This window comes from Anoplopoma fimbria, chromosome 21 (assembly GCF_027596085.1).
Source record: "Anoplopoma fimbria isolate UVic2021 breed Golden Eagle Sablefish chromosome 21, Afim_UVic_2022, whole genome shotgun sequence".
Taxonomy (NCBI): domain Eukaryota; kingdom Metazoa; phylum Chordata; class Actinopteri; order Perciformes; family Anoplopomatidae; genus Anoplopoma; species Anoplopoma fimbria.
Genome location: NC_072469.1, coordinates 16,085,735 through 16,105,066, shown reverse-complemented (window position 1 = coordinate 16,105,066; position 19,332 = coordinate 16,085,735). Strand labels below are relative to the sequence as shown.

At 40.4% G+C, this 19,332-nt stretch overlaps 1 protein-coding gene across 1 annotated transcript in view; it reads left to right on the top strand.

Annotated features, from left to right (window-relative positions):
- The window catches only part of prkdc (protein kinase, DNA-activated, catalytic subunit), a 31,794-nt gene extending 17,544 nt beyond the window's left edge, over nt 1-14,250 (top strand). The window contains exons 49-86 of the mRNA XM_054622581.1: nt 118-261; nt 424-575; nt 1,148-1,279; nt 1,543-1,654; nt 1,876-2,000; nt 2,173-2,322; nt 2,487-2,660; nt 2,907-3,005; nt 3,148-3,358; nt 3,465-3,639; nt 3,781-3,984; nt 4,105-4,220; nt 4,364-4,495; nt 4,619-4,798; nt 5,328-5,536; nt 5,656-5,794; nt 5,927-6,115; nt 6,471-6,695; nt 6,895-7,003; nt 7,199-7,301; nt 7,398-7,557; nt 7,644-7,818; nt 8,577-8,770; nt 8,910-9,093; nt 9,288-9,448; nt 9,614-9,825; nt 9,927-10,014; nt 10,105-10,248; nt 10,361-10,571; nt 10,929-10,996; nt 11,112-11,332; nt 11,600-11,692; nt 11,816-11,896; nt 12,096-12,167; nt 12,254-12,455; nt 12,731-12,919; nt 13,197-13,336; nt 13,717-14,250. Coding sequence (XP_054478556.1) covers nt 118-261; nt 424-575; nt 1,148-1,279; nt 1,543-1,654; nt 1,876-2,000; nt 2,173-2,322; nt 2,487-2,660; nt 2,907-3,005; nt 3,148-3,358; nt 3,465-3,639; nt 3,781-3,984; nt 4,105-4,220; nt 4,364-4,495; nt 4,619-4,798; nt 5,328-5,536; nt 5,656-5,794; nt 5,927-6,115; nt 6,471-6,695; nt 6,895-7,003; nt 7,199-7,301; nt 7,398-7,557; nt 7,644-7,818; nt 8,577-8,770; nt 8,910-9,093; nt 9,288-9,448; nt 9,614-9,825; nt 9,927-10,014; nt 10,105-10,248; nt 10,361-10,571; nt 10,929-10,996; nt 11,112-11,332; nt 11,600-11,692; nt 11,816-11,896; nt 12,096-12,167; nt 12,254-12,455; nt 12,731-12,919; nt 13,197-13,336; nt 13,717-13,921 — 5,880 coding nt within the window. The 3' untranslated portion in view covers nt 13,922-14,250. The remainder of the gene's footprint in view (nt 1-117; nt 262-423; nt 576-1,147; nt 1,280-1,542; nt 1,655-1,875; nt 2,001-2,172; nt 2,323-2,486; nt 2,661-2,906; nt 3,006-3,147; nt 3,359-3,464; nt 3,640-3,780; nt 3,985-4,104; nt 4,221-4,363; nt 4,496-4,618; nt 4,799-5,327; nt 5,537-5,655; nt 5,795-5,926; nt 6,116-6,470; nt 6,696-6,894; nt 7,004-7,198; nt 7,302-7,397; nt 7,558-7,643; nt 7,819-8,576; nt 8,771-8,909; nt 9,094-9,287; nt 9,449-9,613; nt 9,826-9,926; nt 10,015-10,104; nt 10,249-10,360; nt 10,572-10,928; nt 10,997-11,111; nt 11,333-11,599; nt 11,693-11,815; nt 11,897-12,095; nt 12,168-12,253; nt 12,456-12,730; nt 12,920-13,196; nt 13,337-13,716) is intronic.
- The last annotated feature ends 5,082 nt before the right edge of the window (nt 14,251-19,332 follow it).

Sequence of the window (19,332 nt, the reverse complement as noted above, 5' to 3'; positions counted from 1 at the left end):
TCGGTTATTGTATTTGAAAAGGAATGAATTGATGATAAAGTATCTCCCCTTATACTGCTGCTCCTCCTGTGTTCACTAAATGTCCATGGATTTAATTTCTGCTGTTGATCCTTCCAGGTTTTCCGACCATATGCCAAGCACTGGCTGGGGCCGCTCCTGCAGGTTGTCGTTTCTGGAAACAACGGAGGAGAAGGGATCCATTTTATGGTGGTGGAAATTATCGTCACAGTGCTCTCTTGGACGAGCCTGGCCAGCCCCAAGGTTGCTAATACTTACTTTTTAAAGACAGAAAACAAACATCAATTATACATTTAAAGACAGAAAATAAGTTTTCAAAGTGTGAGAGTACTTAGCCATTGTTGCCTTCTTAGTACATGAAATAAGTGGTGGATTACTGTTAGTAACAGGATTCTTTTGTCCCAGGGAAACCCCAGAGATGAAGTGCTCGCTAACCGGATGTTACAGTTCCTGATGAAGCATAGCTTCCACTCCAAGAGGGCAGTTTTCCGCCACAATCTGGAGATCATTCGCACTCTGGTCGAGTGCTGGAAAGACTGTCTGCATGTGCCTTACAGGTGGTTCTTGCATTCTCTCACTAAACAGATATCTATGGGACACAAGCCTGTATCTCATTGTGAATGGCCAGTTCAGGACACGGACACGCTTTACACAATGCAGCATGTTCTCTGAAGGTTTAACTCTCCACAGGAGGATAATACCCTGTGAAAAGAGGTTGTAGTTGAAATTGGAGCTTTTCTTGAAGCAGACATACACAAGGCTTTCTAGAATTATCTTGTGCCTCTACCCTTTCTCTACTCGGTTTTCACATCTACTTGTCTGGTTTTTCTTAGCAGTGTCTTGACTCGTGTATGTAAAATATAGATAAACCCAAAACCCTTTCAATTTTTATTTGAAAAGATTTCTATATTTCATTTCTATGATTTTTACAAAGACAAGTGCAATTTCAAAGCCAGAAGGAACATTTACTTGAGATGTTAATTATGAATAATAGAAATGTACTGTCATTGTATAATTCTGTAAAATACTGGTTATACACGGTAATTCCTGGCTGGTGTATGAGATATGTTAGTACAAAGAAATGGACTTCAACCGCCTCTTGACTTTACCTCTTTTCTTGCCCTTGTAGTCTGATATACGAACGATTTCGTGGCATGGACCCAAATAGCAAAGACAACTCTGTTGGACTTCAGCTGCTGGGAATCATCCTGGCCAACAACCTCCCTGCTTACGATGTGTCATGTGGAATTGAATACGACGGGTAAAATATATAGCATAGCTAAATGGCAACATACTGTGCAACCTGACAGCTTTACTGTTTGAAACCACCATTTCTTTTCTTATACAACTGTCATTTTATCAAGTTGCAATTCAGGTTAAATAAATCAATCAATTAAATAAATTAACAACCAGGAAGAGAGAGCAATATATTCAAACATTTGTGGTTTCTTCTTAAATGTGTATTGTAGCGCACATACTGGCATCTTGCAAAGGATCTTAAATCATTCCTGTGTTTTTTTTCAGGTACATCCAGTCTCTCACCAACAACGTGTCTTTCGTAAGATATAAAGACGTCTACGCAGCTGCTGCTGAGATTATCGGCCTCATCCTGAAGAACCTGACTGAAACAGACGATGTATGAGACCGTCCCCAGTTTGGTTAAATTTATGTTTATGTCTGAGGAGAGTTCAAAGCACCTCAGTAGCAAATATCTCACATGTTTCAATATTTAGTTTCAGGAGTTAATGCCTTGGTAAAGTCAGTATATACATATCCCTCTTCAAATGTTATCTTTTATCTGCAAGACTCTTATTTTAAATTCCGATTTTTTTTTGTCTTTTTTGTTTCTTGTCTCAGCATCATCAAGAGCTTCTCATTCTTGCTGCAAGTAAGATAACAAATCTGAAGAAAAAAGACCTGGATGACAAGTTTATTATTTGCTTGAACAAAGTGTCAAAGCACTTTCCTCCATTTATGGATCGGTGAGTTTGTAGCTCTGCTTTTTGTTTTATGTGATTCCCTTCTAATATAAATCAGTTCTTGAATCTTACTGTATGTAAATTGCCCTCGACCTGATCCATTGCTTAGACATTAGGTCATTTTTAAAACTGTCTAATTCTTATTGTAACTGCAACTTTATTTTTAATTCTTCAGGTTTGTCAACTTTGTGTTCTCCCTCCTGCCAAAGTTGCACGGCATCTTAAGGACTCATTGTTTGGAGTGCGTGTTGAGCCGAGCTGATGTCATCCCAGACATCTTTCTGCATCTTAAGACCACAGGTTTCATTCAAATGATGGGCCACAGGTGAGTCCTAACCAGACTCCTCTCCATGATCTGCATGCTTATTGTGTTTCTGGATTGACAAAACTCTGTTGCAGGTAGCTGCAGATGGTTTAAAGTGGTGTTAATGAATAGCAACTAGAATATTTATTTGTGCTGCAAACATGTTTCTGCACATAACTCCTCAGGGATGAAGCCACGCAGAGAGTGTGTCTGGATATCATTCACAAGATTATTGCCCGCCTGACTCCAGTTCAGCTTCAGGAGCTCCTGGGAGCTGTGACAGCTTTTGGCTCCCATCCTTCACCAGTGTGCAGAGAGAGGATGTATGACATCCTCATGTGGATCCAGGACAACTACAGGTACTGTGAACAATTTAAAGCTTCTGTTCACACTTAATGCATTGATTTCAATAACTTTTTTTTGATTTGACCCAGGGGCTGACTGCATGATTCAACCAATGTGGGGCAAAATAAATGCATATAGCAAGACTAGCAAACACAAAAAATTGTCCAGGATAACTTTTATTATATTGCCTATTGTTTGCACAGTGACAAGTGACGTCTCTGGTATAAACTTTAATGATATACTGTTTGTTATTCTTCCAGTGATGCAGAGAGCATGGAGGACAACACCTCAATAGAGGTTTTGAATGCAGCTAAAGAAACACTACTTCAGGGACTGTCTGAAGAAAACCAAGGCCTTCAGTAAGTACCGACTATTCTCACAAATTTTATTCAATGTTATCCCTTCTCATATTATGCAGGACGGTGTAATCTGAACAATTTACAAAACAATTTTCAGTGTTTTGACTGAAAAAACCCGTCCCTATCTGTTTTTTCTTTTTAGGCTTTATGTTCGTAACTTCTGGAGTCAGGAGAAGCGCCTCCCAACTGCGACCCTTGAGCGAATGTTGACGGTGCTAAGTTCTCTGTACTCCTGTCAGATAGAAAGGTGTTTCTTAAGCTTGGCTACAAATCTTCTGCTGGAAATGACAAGCAAGAGTCCGGACTTCATACGAAACATTTTTGAGTATCCGCTTTCAGAGTGTACCTTCCAGGTCTGTAAAAAATGAGCTAGTTTTAAAGACTTCAAGCTTTTTAGAGATTTTTATTTTTCTGTTACTGATTAACCTGCTGTGTTAATCATATTTCTTTACTCTCTAGGACTATGTGATCGACTCCAACTGGCGCTTCAGGAGCACAGTGATGACTCCCATGTTTGTTGAAACCCAAAGCTCTCAAGCCCCGGAGAGTGTGGCAGCGTCGCAGTCTGGAGGCATGAAGGGGAAGCTCCGAGCCACTCAGAGCTCATTAGAGTTCAGCCAAACCCAAACAGCAGGTACAGCTATAAGTCAATATCCTGGTGTTGAAGCAACACTAAAGATCTAAGCGTGTGCTGTATCTGTAGCTTTGAGGGAAGATAATTTGTAGGTGAACATATGTATATTTACCTTGATTATTTGGGGGGGGGTTTCCACAGGTCGACGTACAGCATATAACTGGCTGACGGGCAGCAGTGTAGACACACTAGCAGAGTACACACTTGGCTCTGAGTCTCTGTCTTCATTGTTGGCGTTTGATAAGAAACCAGAGAGGCAAACTACAGCAAGGAGACCAGTGGGAGAAGGCTTTGGCCTGAGGCGCCTCACTGCATCAACTGATGAGGTGGACAGTCGCACTAAAGGTTGGGTTTTCACTCTCCGTCCACAATGTTTTGTGACTTTTAAGTATGTTCCAATAGAGAAAAAGCGTTTGAAATGGATTGGAATTCTGTCAATGTGATTCGTTGTCTATGTGTCAACAGCGGCAAATGAGCAACGCAATAACATCCTGAGGTTGAGACGCAGATTTCTCAAGGATCAGGAGAAAGTCAGCTTGAATTTTGCTCAAAAAGAGATCCAACAACAAAGACAGAAAAAGGTATCAAACACGCATCAACCAATATGCTGTTCCAAATGTATTCTTAGTGAAATTAATTTGTTAAAGACTGGATGGCAGCACAAAGGATTGATTACTGTATAGTCCAGTGCTTACTGTCTGTGGTTCTGCTGTGTGTCCCATAGGTGGACAAAGCTGATCAAAGGCTGCGAAAAGAGGCTCAGGTGACTCTCTATCGAAACTACAGAGTGGGAGACTTCCCAGACATCCAGATCCCATACAGTAGCCTCATCGCCCCACTTCAAGCACTAGCCCAGGTAAAACAGCCGGTGCTCTCTGTGTCCTTTCCACAAAGTACTCTAAATAAATGAATACATATACTTAAAAGAACATAAAACAAGCAGCTAATGGATTTTTTCCCCCTATGCATGTTTCTTCAGAGAGATCCAATTTTAGCCAAACAGCTGTTCAGCTCTCTGTTTGCCGGCATCCTCCAAGAAGTGGAAACACAAAAACCAAGAGTGGAGAGCGGGAGGATTAAAGAGGAGCTGCGGTGCAACATGAATACATTCCTGAGCAAGAGCACCCTCTGCTTCCCTCCATTCATAGCATGTGTGCAGGTATGACCTTGAGAAACTATTTTAATACTTTGACACTGGCTGGCTTGAATCTGATAAAATGACAGCATTCCTTTATAGTGTCAAAATGAAGGAAATGCCTGTATCTATTGCACTGACCGCATTTACTTCCACAATACTACTGAATTTATGTCCAGTAGGTATTATATTGACAAAGGCTTTAGGATCTTAACATTAATATCCCAGTTTCCTCTGGAGGATAGTCTTTGTCATGGTGGACAATGCCTCCTCCACAATACTTCTTCTTCTACATTATATTTGTGATTTTGGCATGAATAGAAAACACAACGACATGAGTCTCACACACTTGCAAGACCAGTTTTTAGTTCAAATGTATCGGGAGAACAGCTAACAAATTAGCTAGAAAGTAAATATGTAACACAACTGCTCCAATAATACTGTAGGTGCCTTATTATTTTATAGAATAATTATAAGAGTCAAACTCAAGACTATAAACTTCAAGGCTGAAAGCGTATGACTTGAGTTGATACTCTGCTGGTTGTGTTGATAGGACATGTGCCACCAGCATAAGGAGCTGCATCAGCTCGATCCAGCAGCCATCAGCGCCACTTGCCTTATGAGTCTCCAGCAGCCGTCGGGCATCCTGCTGCTGGAAGAGGGCTTGCTGCATGCCGGTGTCCAGGATGAGCCTCCTGGCAAGCGGTCACGAGGACGCAAAGAAATCCCACCAGACACCAATAAATGGATCCACCTAGCAAGGTGTTATAACGTTGTTGACCTTGATACTGGTTGTGTCAGTGCTGGCTTTTAGCTGAATGTTAGGAGCTTTATTTTTCCACTAATGACTTAGTGCTGTCTTTGTTCCCTCTCTTCTCCAGGCTTTACAGATCTTTGGAGGATTATGATGTCGTGCGCGGCATCTTTGGTGGTAAAGTTGGGACCAAGTCGATATCCTGCGCTGCGCTTCAAGCTGAAGCCAACAATGACTTTGCAGAAGCTGTGAAGCTTTACAATGAGGTATAGTTTTTCACAAGCACAATAAATCTAGTGTAGTGCTTAGGTAGCATTGATTTGTGCAGTTTTCTCAGATTGCTAGCTGTGTGTGCAGCTCTATGGTGTAAAACTGCACACTCTCTTCCATACTGGCAGGCCCTGAACACTGAGCCTTGGAGTGATGGCGAGCCCACAGACTCTGAGAAGGACTTCTGGGAAATAGCTGCCATGGACGCCTACAGTCATCTGACTGAGTGGAAGTCTCTTCAGTACTGCTCCACCGTGTACATAGATGCAAAGTCCCCACCCAACCTCGAGAGGATGTGGTCAGAACCGCTCTACCAGGTACTAGATATCACCTTTAATGGTCAAGGAATTCTCAGTCATGCACCAGTGAGACCTGATGTCCTGCAGGTTTCGATTCCAACCTTGGTATTTTTCATCTCTTGTTGATTGGACGTTATCTCAGCCCTCCATGGCATGCAAACGCCCCTCCCAGACTCTTCAGTCACCTTTAGGAATAAAATACTGTGCTTGAATGAATTAATGAAAATTTGACCAAAAAGCTTAAGAATGCTGTAGCATGTTATGCAAAGCACAATGAACATGTAGCTAAATCTCAATCATGTCCGTTTGTAGGTATCAAGTCCATGCACCAGAGTTGTAGTGCGTTGTAGTAAGTCTTTTGTGTTTGTGCCAGGAAATGTACCTGCGCCACATGATTCGCAGCATGCTGAAGCAGCTGCAGCTGGGTGAGGTGGACCAAACTCTTCTCAGCTTCATCGACAAAGCCATGAAGGTGGAGGAGCGCAAAAAGTTGCTGGAAAGTCATTACAGCCAAGAGCTCAGCTTGCTCTACATCCTGCAGGAGGACTACGACCGCGCAACATACTACACCAACTACGCCATGCAGCTCTTTATGCAGGTCTGCTGTAAACGTCCTTTCTGTCTATCACCTCAGAGTTTCAGAACGACAAAGATCATTATTTATTCATTATTACTTTAAGAGCTAAACAAAGTTCATGTATGTACTGAACAATATGTTGTGCATATATAAGTAGATATGATTATATTCATCTTGCAAATCAACCACAGCTTGCACTCAAAATGTTTGTGCCTCACAGAATTACTCCAGTGTGGATATGCTGTTGACTCAAAGTCGGCTGACCATCCTGCAGTCAGTGCAGGCCTTGACTGAAATCCAAGACTTCCTACTATTCATTAAAGGAGAGGGTGAGCGATGATGTTGTCTTTAAACGCCAAGCCACAGTGAATATCCAAATATGATGAACAGTTAAAAGCTTTAAAAGTTTTTTTTCCAATTGCCGAATCAATTCCCTGCACCTGTCTTTGTGTAAAACTAAACAAAAATTAATGTTTTGTCCTACTCTTAACATTAAATAACTTTTATTGTATTTAATTTGTTAGTGTCTGTGAGCTCGCTCAAGCGGCTCATCAGACTGTGGACTGAGCGGTATCCTGACACTAAAGCGGATCCAGTGAATTTATGGGATGACATCATTACATCTCGGTAAGAAAGAATATGTAAAATATTTTGCTTACCAATCTTTTAAATTATCAGGTTACAAATTGTAATGCGGTGTTATACTTGATCTCTACGTTTCAGATGTTTCTTCTTGGACAAGATCAGGGTAAAACTAAGAGGCCCCTCCGGTGACAGTATGGAGGTGGACAGTTCAGAAGACCCAGCGGGAGATGTTGACACATTAGTAAATGATTGCAAGCTCAACATGAAGCTACAAATGGCCGACAGCGCTTGGAAGCAGGTGAAGAAACAACTGTGGAAGTTACTTATTTTGTGCCGTCACATGTTTACCATAAACTGACCTTAAAACACGAATATTGTTCTCAGAATAACTTTCCTGTGGCCACCAAGCTGCTGAAGGAACTTCACAAAGAAGCTAAAACAAACCGAGGCTGGTTGCTGCAGTGGGTCCACAGTTTTAGCCGCTACAACCAGAAACGCAGCCACACCCAGGGTCCTGTTGAACAAATCAGTGCCATGCTGAAGACTATCCCACTCCTGGGTAAGCAGAGAAAAGACTACTTTATCTTATGGATTACACGACAGAGAATGATAGACAGCCTCAACGTGATTACTGTCTTTCTCCCTGTCACAAGGAAATTTTACATTTGATTTGCCAGATATTTTGATAAATTGAAACTTAAAGGTGCCCTTTGGAGTTTTATTGTAAACAAACTAAAGTTCTGTGCACATTCCGTATTACTCACTAAAACACATCTGTGTATATTAATTCTAACGAACCTAACTCGTGCATTTCCTTTCTCTAAACATTTGCAAAGCATATTTTCTAAGTATTTTTGTTTACAAAATCTTCCTCCCTGCCTTTGGTGGTGCCAGTGACAGAATCTGACTTACGCCGCTGGCATTCTAATGAATATGTCATTGTGCGCTTACACAATGCAAACAAAACAGTTGCTTCTTAATTCTTCTAGTGGTCAAAAACTCCACAGGATATCTTTTAAGCATTTTGCACTTTGCTCTGGAGTTTAAAACATTCTAGTCACAGTGTCAACTAATTAATATTAACATTTAAAGGTTTGAAGTTTAGCAGTCTATACATTTCTATATAGTAAAAAAAACTAACATTTTAAATATAAGGTAATCAGCATGTGACATTGGTGAGATGATTTCACTCAACAATACTTTTTTTTAAAACTAGTTTCAACTATGCAACTGCACCATGCACAACTGGATAAGTGTGAGTTCAGCTCCTCTTGTTTGCTGCTGGGATGTTTCATGTCAGCTTTTATCTCTCTGCAGAGGACCTTCAGGCTGATTGTCAGAGTGCCACAGCTAAAGTATTCAGATCCCAAAGGATACTCCAGGGTACATCCTTCCACATCCTGGCTACAGCTGTAGGCAGGAGCCCCTCCGTCCTGGGTACTATTGAAGCTGAGAAGGCAGAAAGAGTTGCAAAGCTTTCTGGAGCTGCTTGGCCCAATGAAAATACAAAGGTACTCTACTCATATGTTTTATCATTTTAAAAGTTATTTATAACATACTGTATAGTGTACAGTATCAGTAGAGCATGTGCAAACAGTCTATTTAAATTAGAGAAGGCACTTATTTGGTTGAAAACTGTTTTCCCTGCAGAAAGTGGAAGTGGGGCTGCAGTTGAAAGCATTGAAGTTGCTGTGTGATGCTACCAGAAAGGCTGATGAAGAGCTTCAGTCTTATACTCAGGAATGTGTGGAAAGCAGCAGCATCATTGAGACATACATGACTTTGGCTAATTTCTGTGACAAACGGCTGCGAGAGGAGGAGCAAAGTGATGCTGGTGAGTAATGATACTGACTAATTGTGTGTCTTTGTTGAACACTTACCAGTTATTCTGATTTACCAATGTATGCACTCTGGAGATGAAATAATGGTGCCCTACCTGTAGAGGACACCCACTGTTAGAGTATTTTCATGCCAGCATGCGCCAGTAACCCAGTGATCTAACTTTATATATTGTGCATTTTGTTACAGAAAGCCAATTTCCAGATCTGTTGGCACTGCCTGTTCATGTAGTGGAGAGCTTGTTGAAAGCACTGAAGATGAACTCCGAGGAAGCTCGCCTCAAGTTCCCACGTCTGCTGCAGATCATTGAGTTGTACCCCGCTGAGACACTGGACCTCATGATGAAAGAGGTTAGTGGATGTTGTGGAAGCTAAAGCCACATTAATACAGTTTATCGCACTTTCTGTTCCATCCATCCATTTCCCCCTGCTGGGACTGTGAAAATTATCAGACAACAATGTAAAAATCTGAACAGCAGTTACAAGCTTTTGCCTTGACTTTCTTTCCCCTTGTAGATGGGGTCAGTTCCTTGCTGGATGCTGATTGGCTGGATTAGTCAAATGGTCGCCCTACTGGACAAGCCAGAAGCTGTGGCGGTGCAACGCATCATTGAGCAGATAGCGGAGAGCTACCCTCAAGCTCTGGTTTACGCTGTTATGATCAGCAGTGAGAGTTACCAATTTGAGGAGTCTGCTACAGGCCACCAGCAGCAGGGATTTGTCAACAGGTAAACTGCTTAATGTTTTGTCTGTTTTGGAAAGAAAGGAAAATGACAATATGATATATATAAACGTCTGCTTATTAATATTTTTGTGTGTGTGTCAACAGGCTCAGGAGCATGCTGGATAAGGGAGGACCTGTGAAGAACTTTGTGGATGCACTGCAGCAGCTGACAAACCCTGAGATGCTTTTTAAAGTAATAAGTGCAAGTTCAGCCATGAATTAACCAAGCTGCCACTTGGTGGTTACTGGCCTGTCATTGATTATTGTTGTTTGGTCCAAACAGGATTGGTGGGATTGTGTGAAAAATGTATTGGAAAAACCAAGCTTTGACAAGAAGCGGATGGGCATCATGTATGAGGAGATGCACTCTTCACTCGGGGATTGGAACACAGGCAGACATGGAATGTTTCGCACCAAATTTATCAAAGTTTGTAGTTTGCTTTCATCTCTCATGTATATAAAAAGCATGTATACGGCACAAATAAGTACACTGTCTGTATCTATTCATCTATTTTGTCTTTTCTTTTTGTATTTAACAGAAATTTGCCAAAGATGTGGAGGAACTGCTGGGATCTAAAGGCAGCAAGCTGTTTGAAAAAAGGAAAGATAAAAGCTTTGTGCGGCAGGTGGATGAACTGGCAGCATCCATGCGTGGTTTTTTTCAGAAGGAACCAGGGAACCTTAAGGAATACTCGCCCTGGTTGAGTGGATTTAAAGCAGACACATTCAGCAATGAGCTGGAGATCCCAGGTCAGTGAAGTTGGAAACTGGTGCTGTAACAATTAGGGCAATCGAAGTCTTTAGAATATTGCACATTGTTGGTTTTGATAAGTCTGAATAGGAGATAGTAGTAGAGTAGCTCAACTAATTTAAATTAAATACATATATCCTCACATTGAGTCAGCTGAAGATGGGGAAATGAATAAAGAGATTGTTAAAGTTGATTGATAAATGTTTGAAATAAATGGTGGTGTCAATGAAGGGATACTTGATGTCATCCGACAGGGCTGATATAGAGAAAATCATGTTTGCCGTTGTAAAAATATATTATAATTCTATGGAACTCTATCCTGTTCACCGATGAAGATGTTTTCTTTGCTCTCGTAGGACAATATGATGGCAGATCCAAACCTTTGCCAGAATATCATGCAAAAATAAAAGGCTTTGACGAAAGGGTATGTTTTTATAGTTATTTACTGTCAAATAATAATTGTAATGTTCCAATAGCAGCCCTATGTAAGTTCTCACTGTGGGCTGGTCAGTATGATAGTTTGGATTTATGTCCCGCAGGTGAAGGTGATGACGTCTATCCGTCGCCCCAAACGTCTGATCATCCGCGGGGACGATGAACGTGACCATCCCTTCCTGGTGAAGGGTGGAGAAGACCTCCGCCAGGACCAACGCATTGAGCAGCTCTTTGCTGTCATGAACATTCTGCTGAGTCATGACGCCGCATGCACACACAGAGGCATGCAGCTGCGCACCTATCAAGTCATTCCCATAACCACAAGGTGCTGTCCATCCATCTTTCTGTCCTTTCACTTAAACTTAAAGCATATTCTGATTACACGAGTCAAAGTAAGACGAGACCACACTTGTTTCCTGTTTTCTTTGATAGCAGCATCCAGCAAATAAGCCGTACAACTCAACACAGTTTCCTGAGATTCATTTTTTTTATAATAATTATGTTATTATTATTTATTCTTTAAATTTGTTGTTAGGGATTGGGACGATAAACTGTCTGGAAACTTAATTGACCACTTTCACTGCCTTTACAGAATTGGTCTAATTGAATGGATGGAGAATACCTGTACTCTCAAAGAGTTCCTGTATAGCACAATGACTGACGAGGAGCAACAAAGGGCAGGGAGGTACGGTATATATTTCAATCTAATAACCTAGATGTCAGCCCACCGTCCAGTGTTGAGGTTGATATGTCCTCTTCAGAGCTATTGAAAACATTCTATGTTAACTTGCATTTCTCTTTCTTAAAGATGTGTTGAAGACTACAATAAATGGCTCCAAACATCTGATCCAAAGTCAAATGGTATTGCACTGTATGGATTGGCTTACAAGTAAGTCTCCCCTCATGTTTAAGTTCCTTTAATTAAGATAAAATAAGATAATCCTTTATTAGTCCCGCAGCGGGGAAATTTGCAACTCAACTATTTCAGCATATATAATCTGATATAGTTTGTTTTAACATTCGGCAATGCCACAGGGGGAAATACAGTTTTTTCAAATGTGATCTACAGCATATTTATCCTTTGCCAGGAAAGTGAAACGTACTGAGACGGTCAACAACTTTTCCAAAGTGTTGCAGTATGTGCCCAGTGATCTCCTTAAGTAAGTTGAATCTCTGTATTATAAAACTGCTCATGAAGGTTAACACTTGCAGTAAAACAACTTCTTCTCTTTATTTCAATGTCTAGGAGAGCTTTTCTGAAGATGTGCAACAGTCCTGAGGCGTTTCTCTCCTTGCGCACCCACTTCATCAGCTCTCATGCCTTGCTGTGTGTCAGCCACTGGATTCTGGGAATTGGAGACCGCCATCTCTCCAACTTCATGATCAACATGGAAACGGGAGGCATGATTGGCATCGATTTTGGTCATGCATTTGGTTCAGCCACACAGGTTTGTCATGTTTGTTTCACCGAGGGCAGAAGTGAAAACATTTCGGTTTAATTCAATGTTGAGATATTTCAGTCCGGACCAAAGTGGTGATCTGATTGATGGACAGCCCAACGTTGGCATCCAGAGACGTACCACTAGCATGGATAAAAATGTATCAAACAGTCGAAGGTGGCCATGTTGTTCTTACATGTGTGTGTGCCGAGCTGTATAAATGCGACACAACCATCTCTCGTATAAATAATTCCCACTCCGTGCAATCTTGTATTTCCTCACAGTTCCTCCCTGTGCCTGAGCTCATGCCTTTCCGGCTGACCCAGCAGTTTGTGAATCTAATGCAACCCTTGAGGGAGTCTGGTTTGATCCAGAGCATCATGGTCCACTCCCTCCGAGCTTACAGTGCCGAGCCGGACCTTTTGCTAAACACCATGGATGTGTTCGTCAAAGAGCCCTCGTTGGACTGGAAGGTAACCAATGACTCCTGCTGCAGAGATCACATTAAATTTCACATTGAATTTTTGAACTGTTAGCGTTTAAACTGAAGATAAAAAAGGTAAAGGCATTTGATAATCTCGCTGAGGATGTAAGTAGAAATGGGAATTTTAAATTTGTTATGTGGTGTGATTCCGATTTTTCTTTAGAGTTCATGCAATACGAGACAGTAGGTTTAAGCTAAGACCTTCGTTATACAGTGAACAGTACATGAACTTTAGTGAAAATGATGATTTCCATTGCTCTGAACAGAATTTTGAGCTGAAACAGATGAAGAAAGGAGGCACATGGACGGACAGCGTGAACACCAAAGAAATCAACTGGTATCCCCTACAGAAGGTGAACTTTGCCAGAAGAAAACTAGAAGGAGCAAATCCAGCAGCTATAACCAGGTATATTATCAAATCATAACATGGCAGACCAATCAATAGGATTTCATTCACGTCAGACTACACTGAGAATTTTTATAATTAAAGAATTGCAAAAATGTTATATTGGTGGGTTTGGGAAAGCCCTATTACTAATAATAACACTTTTATTAAGTTCTACACAGTTTTTGATGTAAACAAGGGGTGGAAAGTTTAAGTTATCTGTCACATAATCCAATCTGATATGACAGCTCTAAAATTAAAACTACCTATGTGACACACTGTTACATTTTTTGTTTCAATATTTTTTTTTAATCCGCTTTCGGTTTCAATCCAAAATACTCATAATTTGGTTCATTTGAATTGTACTCGTGTGTGATTAGATGTTGCTTTATTTTGGTCAGTGAGGAGCTGAAGCTGGGCTTTGAGAAGGACGCTGCCTTCCCTGGGATGCAGGCTGTGGCCCTCGGGACTAAGGAGCACAACATTCGTGCTAAGCTTCCAGCTTCAGGCTTGTCGGTGGAGAAGCAGGTGGACTGTCTGCTTGACCAAGCCATGGATCCAAATGTGCTTGGCAGAGTTTGGGTGGGCTGGGAATCATGGTTCTGATTCTTTGATATATGTGAAATATTGCTAAAATAGTCCTTCACAATAATTGGGAAACAAATCTTATCAAAGTTGAGCAGCCGTGGGGCAGGCAATGTGAAGAAAAGGAAAATACATTTTTAGTGGTCTTAAGAAGTTCCCTGTAATGTCATAAGTTTCCTCTTTTGTAGCTATAATAGATCATTTTCATATATCGAGTTATGGCAGTTTGTATGGCAGGATCAGCATGTTATCTCATACTTGACATAAAATCAAGAAATCTTATGTCTGGAAAAATGATTTTGATTCTACTAGAAGATAATCATTACCATCATTTATTAACGTCTTGTAACTTCAGTTTGAAATAAAAATGTTAAATATGCTTGAGAGGCTGATATATAAAATATGCACACTTTGGTCATCTATTTGCAAATTATAAATATTTGCCAGCTTGCAACAATTGATTATTTTAAATGATGTGAATTAAAATATCACTTGACTCATAACCAAATCATGTAAAGGGGGAGTTGCATTTAAAGACAACTCTTTCTAATCAGATCTCTTTAAAAATGAAAAGGTGATTGAAATATGTAATCTGTCCAATATGATGCAAAGAAATGACAAATCTCGCCTCAATACAGAGATCCTCCACCAATCCTCTTCCATTTTCGGTATGAAACACTCACCCCTGTAGGCCCCTGTGCTAACGAGCAGAGAACATAGGCTCTGTATATTGCCAAATGAATGCAGGAGTTTTACACATTGAACCCCTGTTGTGAAAATACTGTAATGTATTCTACATATGTACTTTTTGTGTACATGGCTGACTTATAGAAGCACCCTCATAAACCAACGGCATAGATGACATTTGAGCCGTTTGAGATTGTGGTGCTTATCATGGCACTATCTTGAAATATTACCCAATATCCTATGAAAAGAACTGAGTTGTTACTTCACTTAAAAAACACAAACATCACTTAATCTGTTTTAAGCCACACTAGCAACTCAAGCGATGGTAGTGTCACTCCATCACTTTGGACCATACTGAAATATCTCAACAACTGATGATTGGATGACCATGAGAACGTGTACATTCATGGTCCACAGAGGATTAAGGATTAATATCATGTGACCTTTGCTTTAGCCGTTCTGATTTTGAACGTCTCGGTTTGTAGTGCAATATCTCAACACTTATTTGATGGATTGCTGGGAAATTTGGAACAGATATTTACTTTAATTCAATTATTAATTGTTATAACTTTGGTGAGCCTCTAACATTTTAACGTCGGTCATCAATTTGTACAAATTCTCCCACTTGGGTTTATCACCAAACGCTTGCTGAAACAAGGACATGCTCTTGCATTCAGGTGACAATTCGTCTGTTGGAATTATTAAAAAGAAGAAAAAAAAAAAAGAAAAAGGTATCGCTGCCGAGAACTGACTAATAATTGGTCCCAAACTTATAACTGTTTAATATTTTATTAGGATATTATTGTGTCACATTGTATTTAAAACTCAAGAATTGTTTATCTTCTCCATTACAATTCTGTATCACATTCTGTTGTCTATCCACACTCAAGGTGATAACAACATTAGCACATATAATAGCATTTACAAAAAACAGTATGCCAATGAGACATATCAAATTACATTGTTTCAAATCATTCTTTTTTCAATGTAGCAAAGACTTTAACCTTTATCTTTAAAGCATTTATTTTGAAGAAGCAAAGACAGCAGTTACTTTGAAATAACTTTTTATAAGCAAGCAACTTAAGCTGCGCATTTTTTCATTTCTATTTGCTCTAAACCATGATCATTGTTAATTTACTTGTAAATCATAACACTTGGCATACATCAGCATGTGATCAACATCCAGTCATTTAAGAAAAGTTAGCATTTGGCTCAAAGCATGTGCAGGAGACGGAAAACATTTTTAAGATTTGGTGGTTACGTCTTTCTTACGGCTCAGAGTACCACAAAACTACTTTATATTATCATGTCTTTGTCAGAGCGCACTGGGGTTTCCTTCTGATATCTACGGTCAGCAGGGTGTTTGGAGCGGCTTTGTCGAGGTCTACGTTCTGCAGGGCGTTGGGGGTTGCTCTGTTGATATCTATTGTCAGCGGGGCGTTGGGAGTTGCTCCGTTGAGGTCTACGTTCTGCAGGGCGTTGGGAGTTGCTCTGTTGAGGTCTACGTTCTGCAGGGCGTTGGGGGTTGCTCTGTTGATATCTATTGTCAGTGGGGCGTTGGGAGTTGCTCTGTTGAGGTCTACGTTCCGCAGGGTGTTGGGAGTTGCTTCGTCTAGAACTACGTTCAACAGGGTGTTTCGAGGCGCTCTGACCAGATCTACCATTAACAGACCGCCCTGGAATAGCAGGAGGCACTGGGTTTTGGTTTGGCTGTAGTTCCTGCTGGAGGAGCCTCTTATGATGATCAAAGCTCTCCTTACAGAGCTCACCATAGTATGGGTACTGGCACTCACACATTGCTATGAACGTTTTTGCCACAACAACACACTTGCCATTTTTCCCACAGTTTACTTTGGAGCAGAGATGTTCTTTACCCATTAGCTCTTCGTCACTTTTAATAAAGACCATAAACTTCCCAATTAAATTCCCACATTTCCCTTCATAGAGGTGGGGGTTAAGAGATGAGCTTTGTTGGAATGCAAAGTCGTTATCATCTGATGCTTCCACAGCGTTAGTGGAAGTTTGACTTTTTCTTTTATAGGCATGCACTGCTGTGAATGTCTGAGACAAGCGTTTTCCAGCAATGGTTACCTGACACTCAACGAGTTTCTGTACTACATTTGAACAGATTTCAAACTGCTGCGGTAAACACTTCTTAATAGCTTCTTTAACAGCAGCAGTCTTGGTGTAACCCCCTTTCACCTGTTTGGCTACAGCCACTGTTACTGTTCCTCTCTGTACCTCTGTAAACCCTGAAAAGGTATGCCTGTTTAATAATGATAGGTCATGCTTTGAGTGTTGGGTTGTAAATGCAACAACCATCCAGTCAAACCTGTTGTATGTTTCGGCCAAAAAAGCCATGACACTGTCTGCTATTTCTTGATGTTTTTTGGTGTCATCAATACGCTCAAAAATGTCCCTTTCTATGTAAGCATAACTGTTAGATAAGCATCTCTGGTGTGATTCGATCAAAGCTCGGGCAGATTTGGACGCAAGCTGGTGGGCAGTATTAACCCTGGCATCGGTGTTTGTGCCTTTGTAACTGTAGTACTTATCATTGAGTATATCACCTTTACACATAAGTTCATTCAAATAAAAAAACTGGGCTTTGACATCTTTTTCATGACATCTTAATCTATCAGCCAGAGCGTCTCCAAGGTTTTGTGTTATAGATGCTGGTTTAGCTGTTAGAAATTCGTACAGTACCAAGGGGCTGTCGGCATACTGGCTGTAGAATGTGAAAAAAATATTTTTGAGTGCCTCTTTTTCTGTGTTAGTACTTTTCTGATAACTAAGCTCGAGCTCTTTGTATTTCATCCAGGCTTTCTCTATGTTGTTCACTGTAACTTGGTAGGCACCAGCTGCCCAGGCATCCCATTTCAGTTCTGAGCCAAAGTTGTCAATCTTATAATTAAGAACTCTAAGTTCAGAGTTGACAGCGTCCATTGTCCCTGCCTGTGGCGTTAGCAGCAACAGGGTTTTGATAGCTTGAGCAAGGCCTGGCCCAACTACTGGTATCTGGTTTACATTTTCAACAAGGACCTCTCCAATAGTCCGATAATGTTTCTTAAACCAGGCATTAAGCTTTTTCAACGGTTCCATGATTCGATGCGATTCTTGCTTCAGTTTACCCTCGTCAAGAGAAGTCCCCTTTCGAATTCCTGGCTTAGTGCTTGAGACAGCAAGGCAGGAGGACATCAACAGCAGGAACAGCAGGCCTGGAGGTGACATGACTAACAACAAACACAATATCACAATCATTTTACTCACTTTAGTGGGGTTTACTAAAAACATCTTATGACTCTGCTCAGTATTACTTTCTTTAATAAGCGAGATGAAGAAAGGCTGTACTGTTACCACAGTATGTGGTGGTTACGTGTTATGTGTTGTGCATTCATGAGCTGGATGTTCCAACATTGGTAGCGTAAGGTTGGCTATCCAACAGCACTGCGTTAGTGAGGTATGTTGGGTGAAAGTCACAGGCAGAATAAGATGACCATGAATAGGATTATGTTAATTTGGTATCGAATTGCATCAGAATCCTATATAGATATAGAATTTCAGTAAAAAGTACAGTAATGGAGGGTGTGAATTTTACAACAAATGCACTACTCAAATTTATTTTTCATCATATAGAGACACAAAAAGTATATGCACTCCAAATACTCTGTATCTTATAACTAGTCGCCTCACTTGCAGATATCACACCCTTCACCAACATCTTAACAATACAAATTAAATCTATCAACTGTGACAGCAGACCTGGAAGTTGGCTTGGAGAGCTGGTCTTCTGTGGGAAGGATGCCCAGGTGGCTGATGGGTTGGTGCAGTGTCCGGCCGTTGAAATGGTCAGAGAGTAGAATTTGGTTGGTTGGTCAGCAGCTGAATGGAGTCTTGGAGAATGTTTCATATCTCAAGGCTTTTTATAAAGCTGACTTGGCCCACCTACTCAATTTTTCATCCATATTTGGCCTAACAGAGTTGGAGGGGTGGCTTTACCTTGTAGAGTGGAGACAAGAGACCTGAGAGCGTCCTGGTTGGTTGGTTGGTTACAATAAGGAGGTAAGATTAAACAGTGACTGGGTTAAAATCAAATTCTGTACATCAAATTCTGTTTACTTGTCTGACAGGATAGCCGATAGAAGACATTCACTCACTATGAAAGATTATGTAATTAACATAAAAATAGTTGCAGGTCAACAGGCTTCTGTTGATCATAAAGGATATGTTGTAAATTAGTTCAGTATTTAAATGTTCTGATTAAAGTTAGGTTCAGGTTTTGACACTTAGTGAATTAATTAAAACTGCTACAAAAGCTGCCCAAAAACATTTTATTGACTTTTTATATATTATTAGTTATTAGTTTTTTTTTAATAATCTACATTTGTTTGTGTCGAGGTGCTTATAAATGTGTCTGTGTGAGCATGTAAAAGAGATAGTTGTGTATGTGAGAAAAATGTGTGTGTAGGTTCATCCTTGATAGTGAGCCCCAGACTATAGTATCTATGAGTACATATAAATACATAAACTGCATTGAAATTGATATGTATCAGTCGCCACCCGTTATAGTTTTCTAGTTTTCTTCCTAATAAAATGTCAGAACATCTGTTGATATGGTTCATGAATGAGCATCATAAATATGTAGCTTTTGTTTTTCCACATTTTGGAAGAGATATAACCTTGACTATAAAGTATTACATGTAATACTTGATGCATGTCCATAGAGATGATATTCAAGTATGACT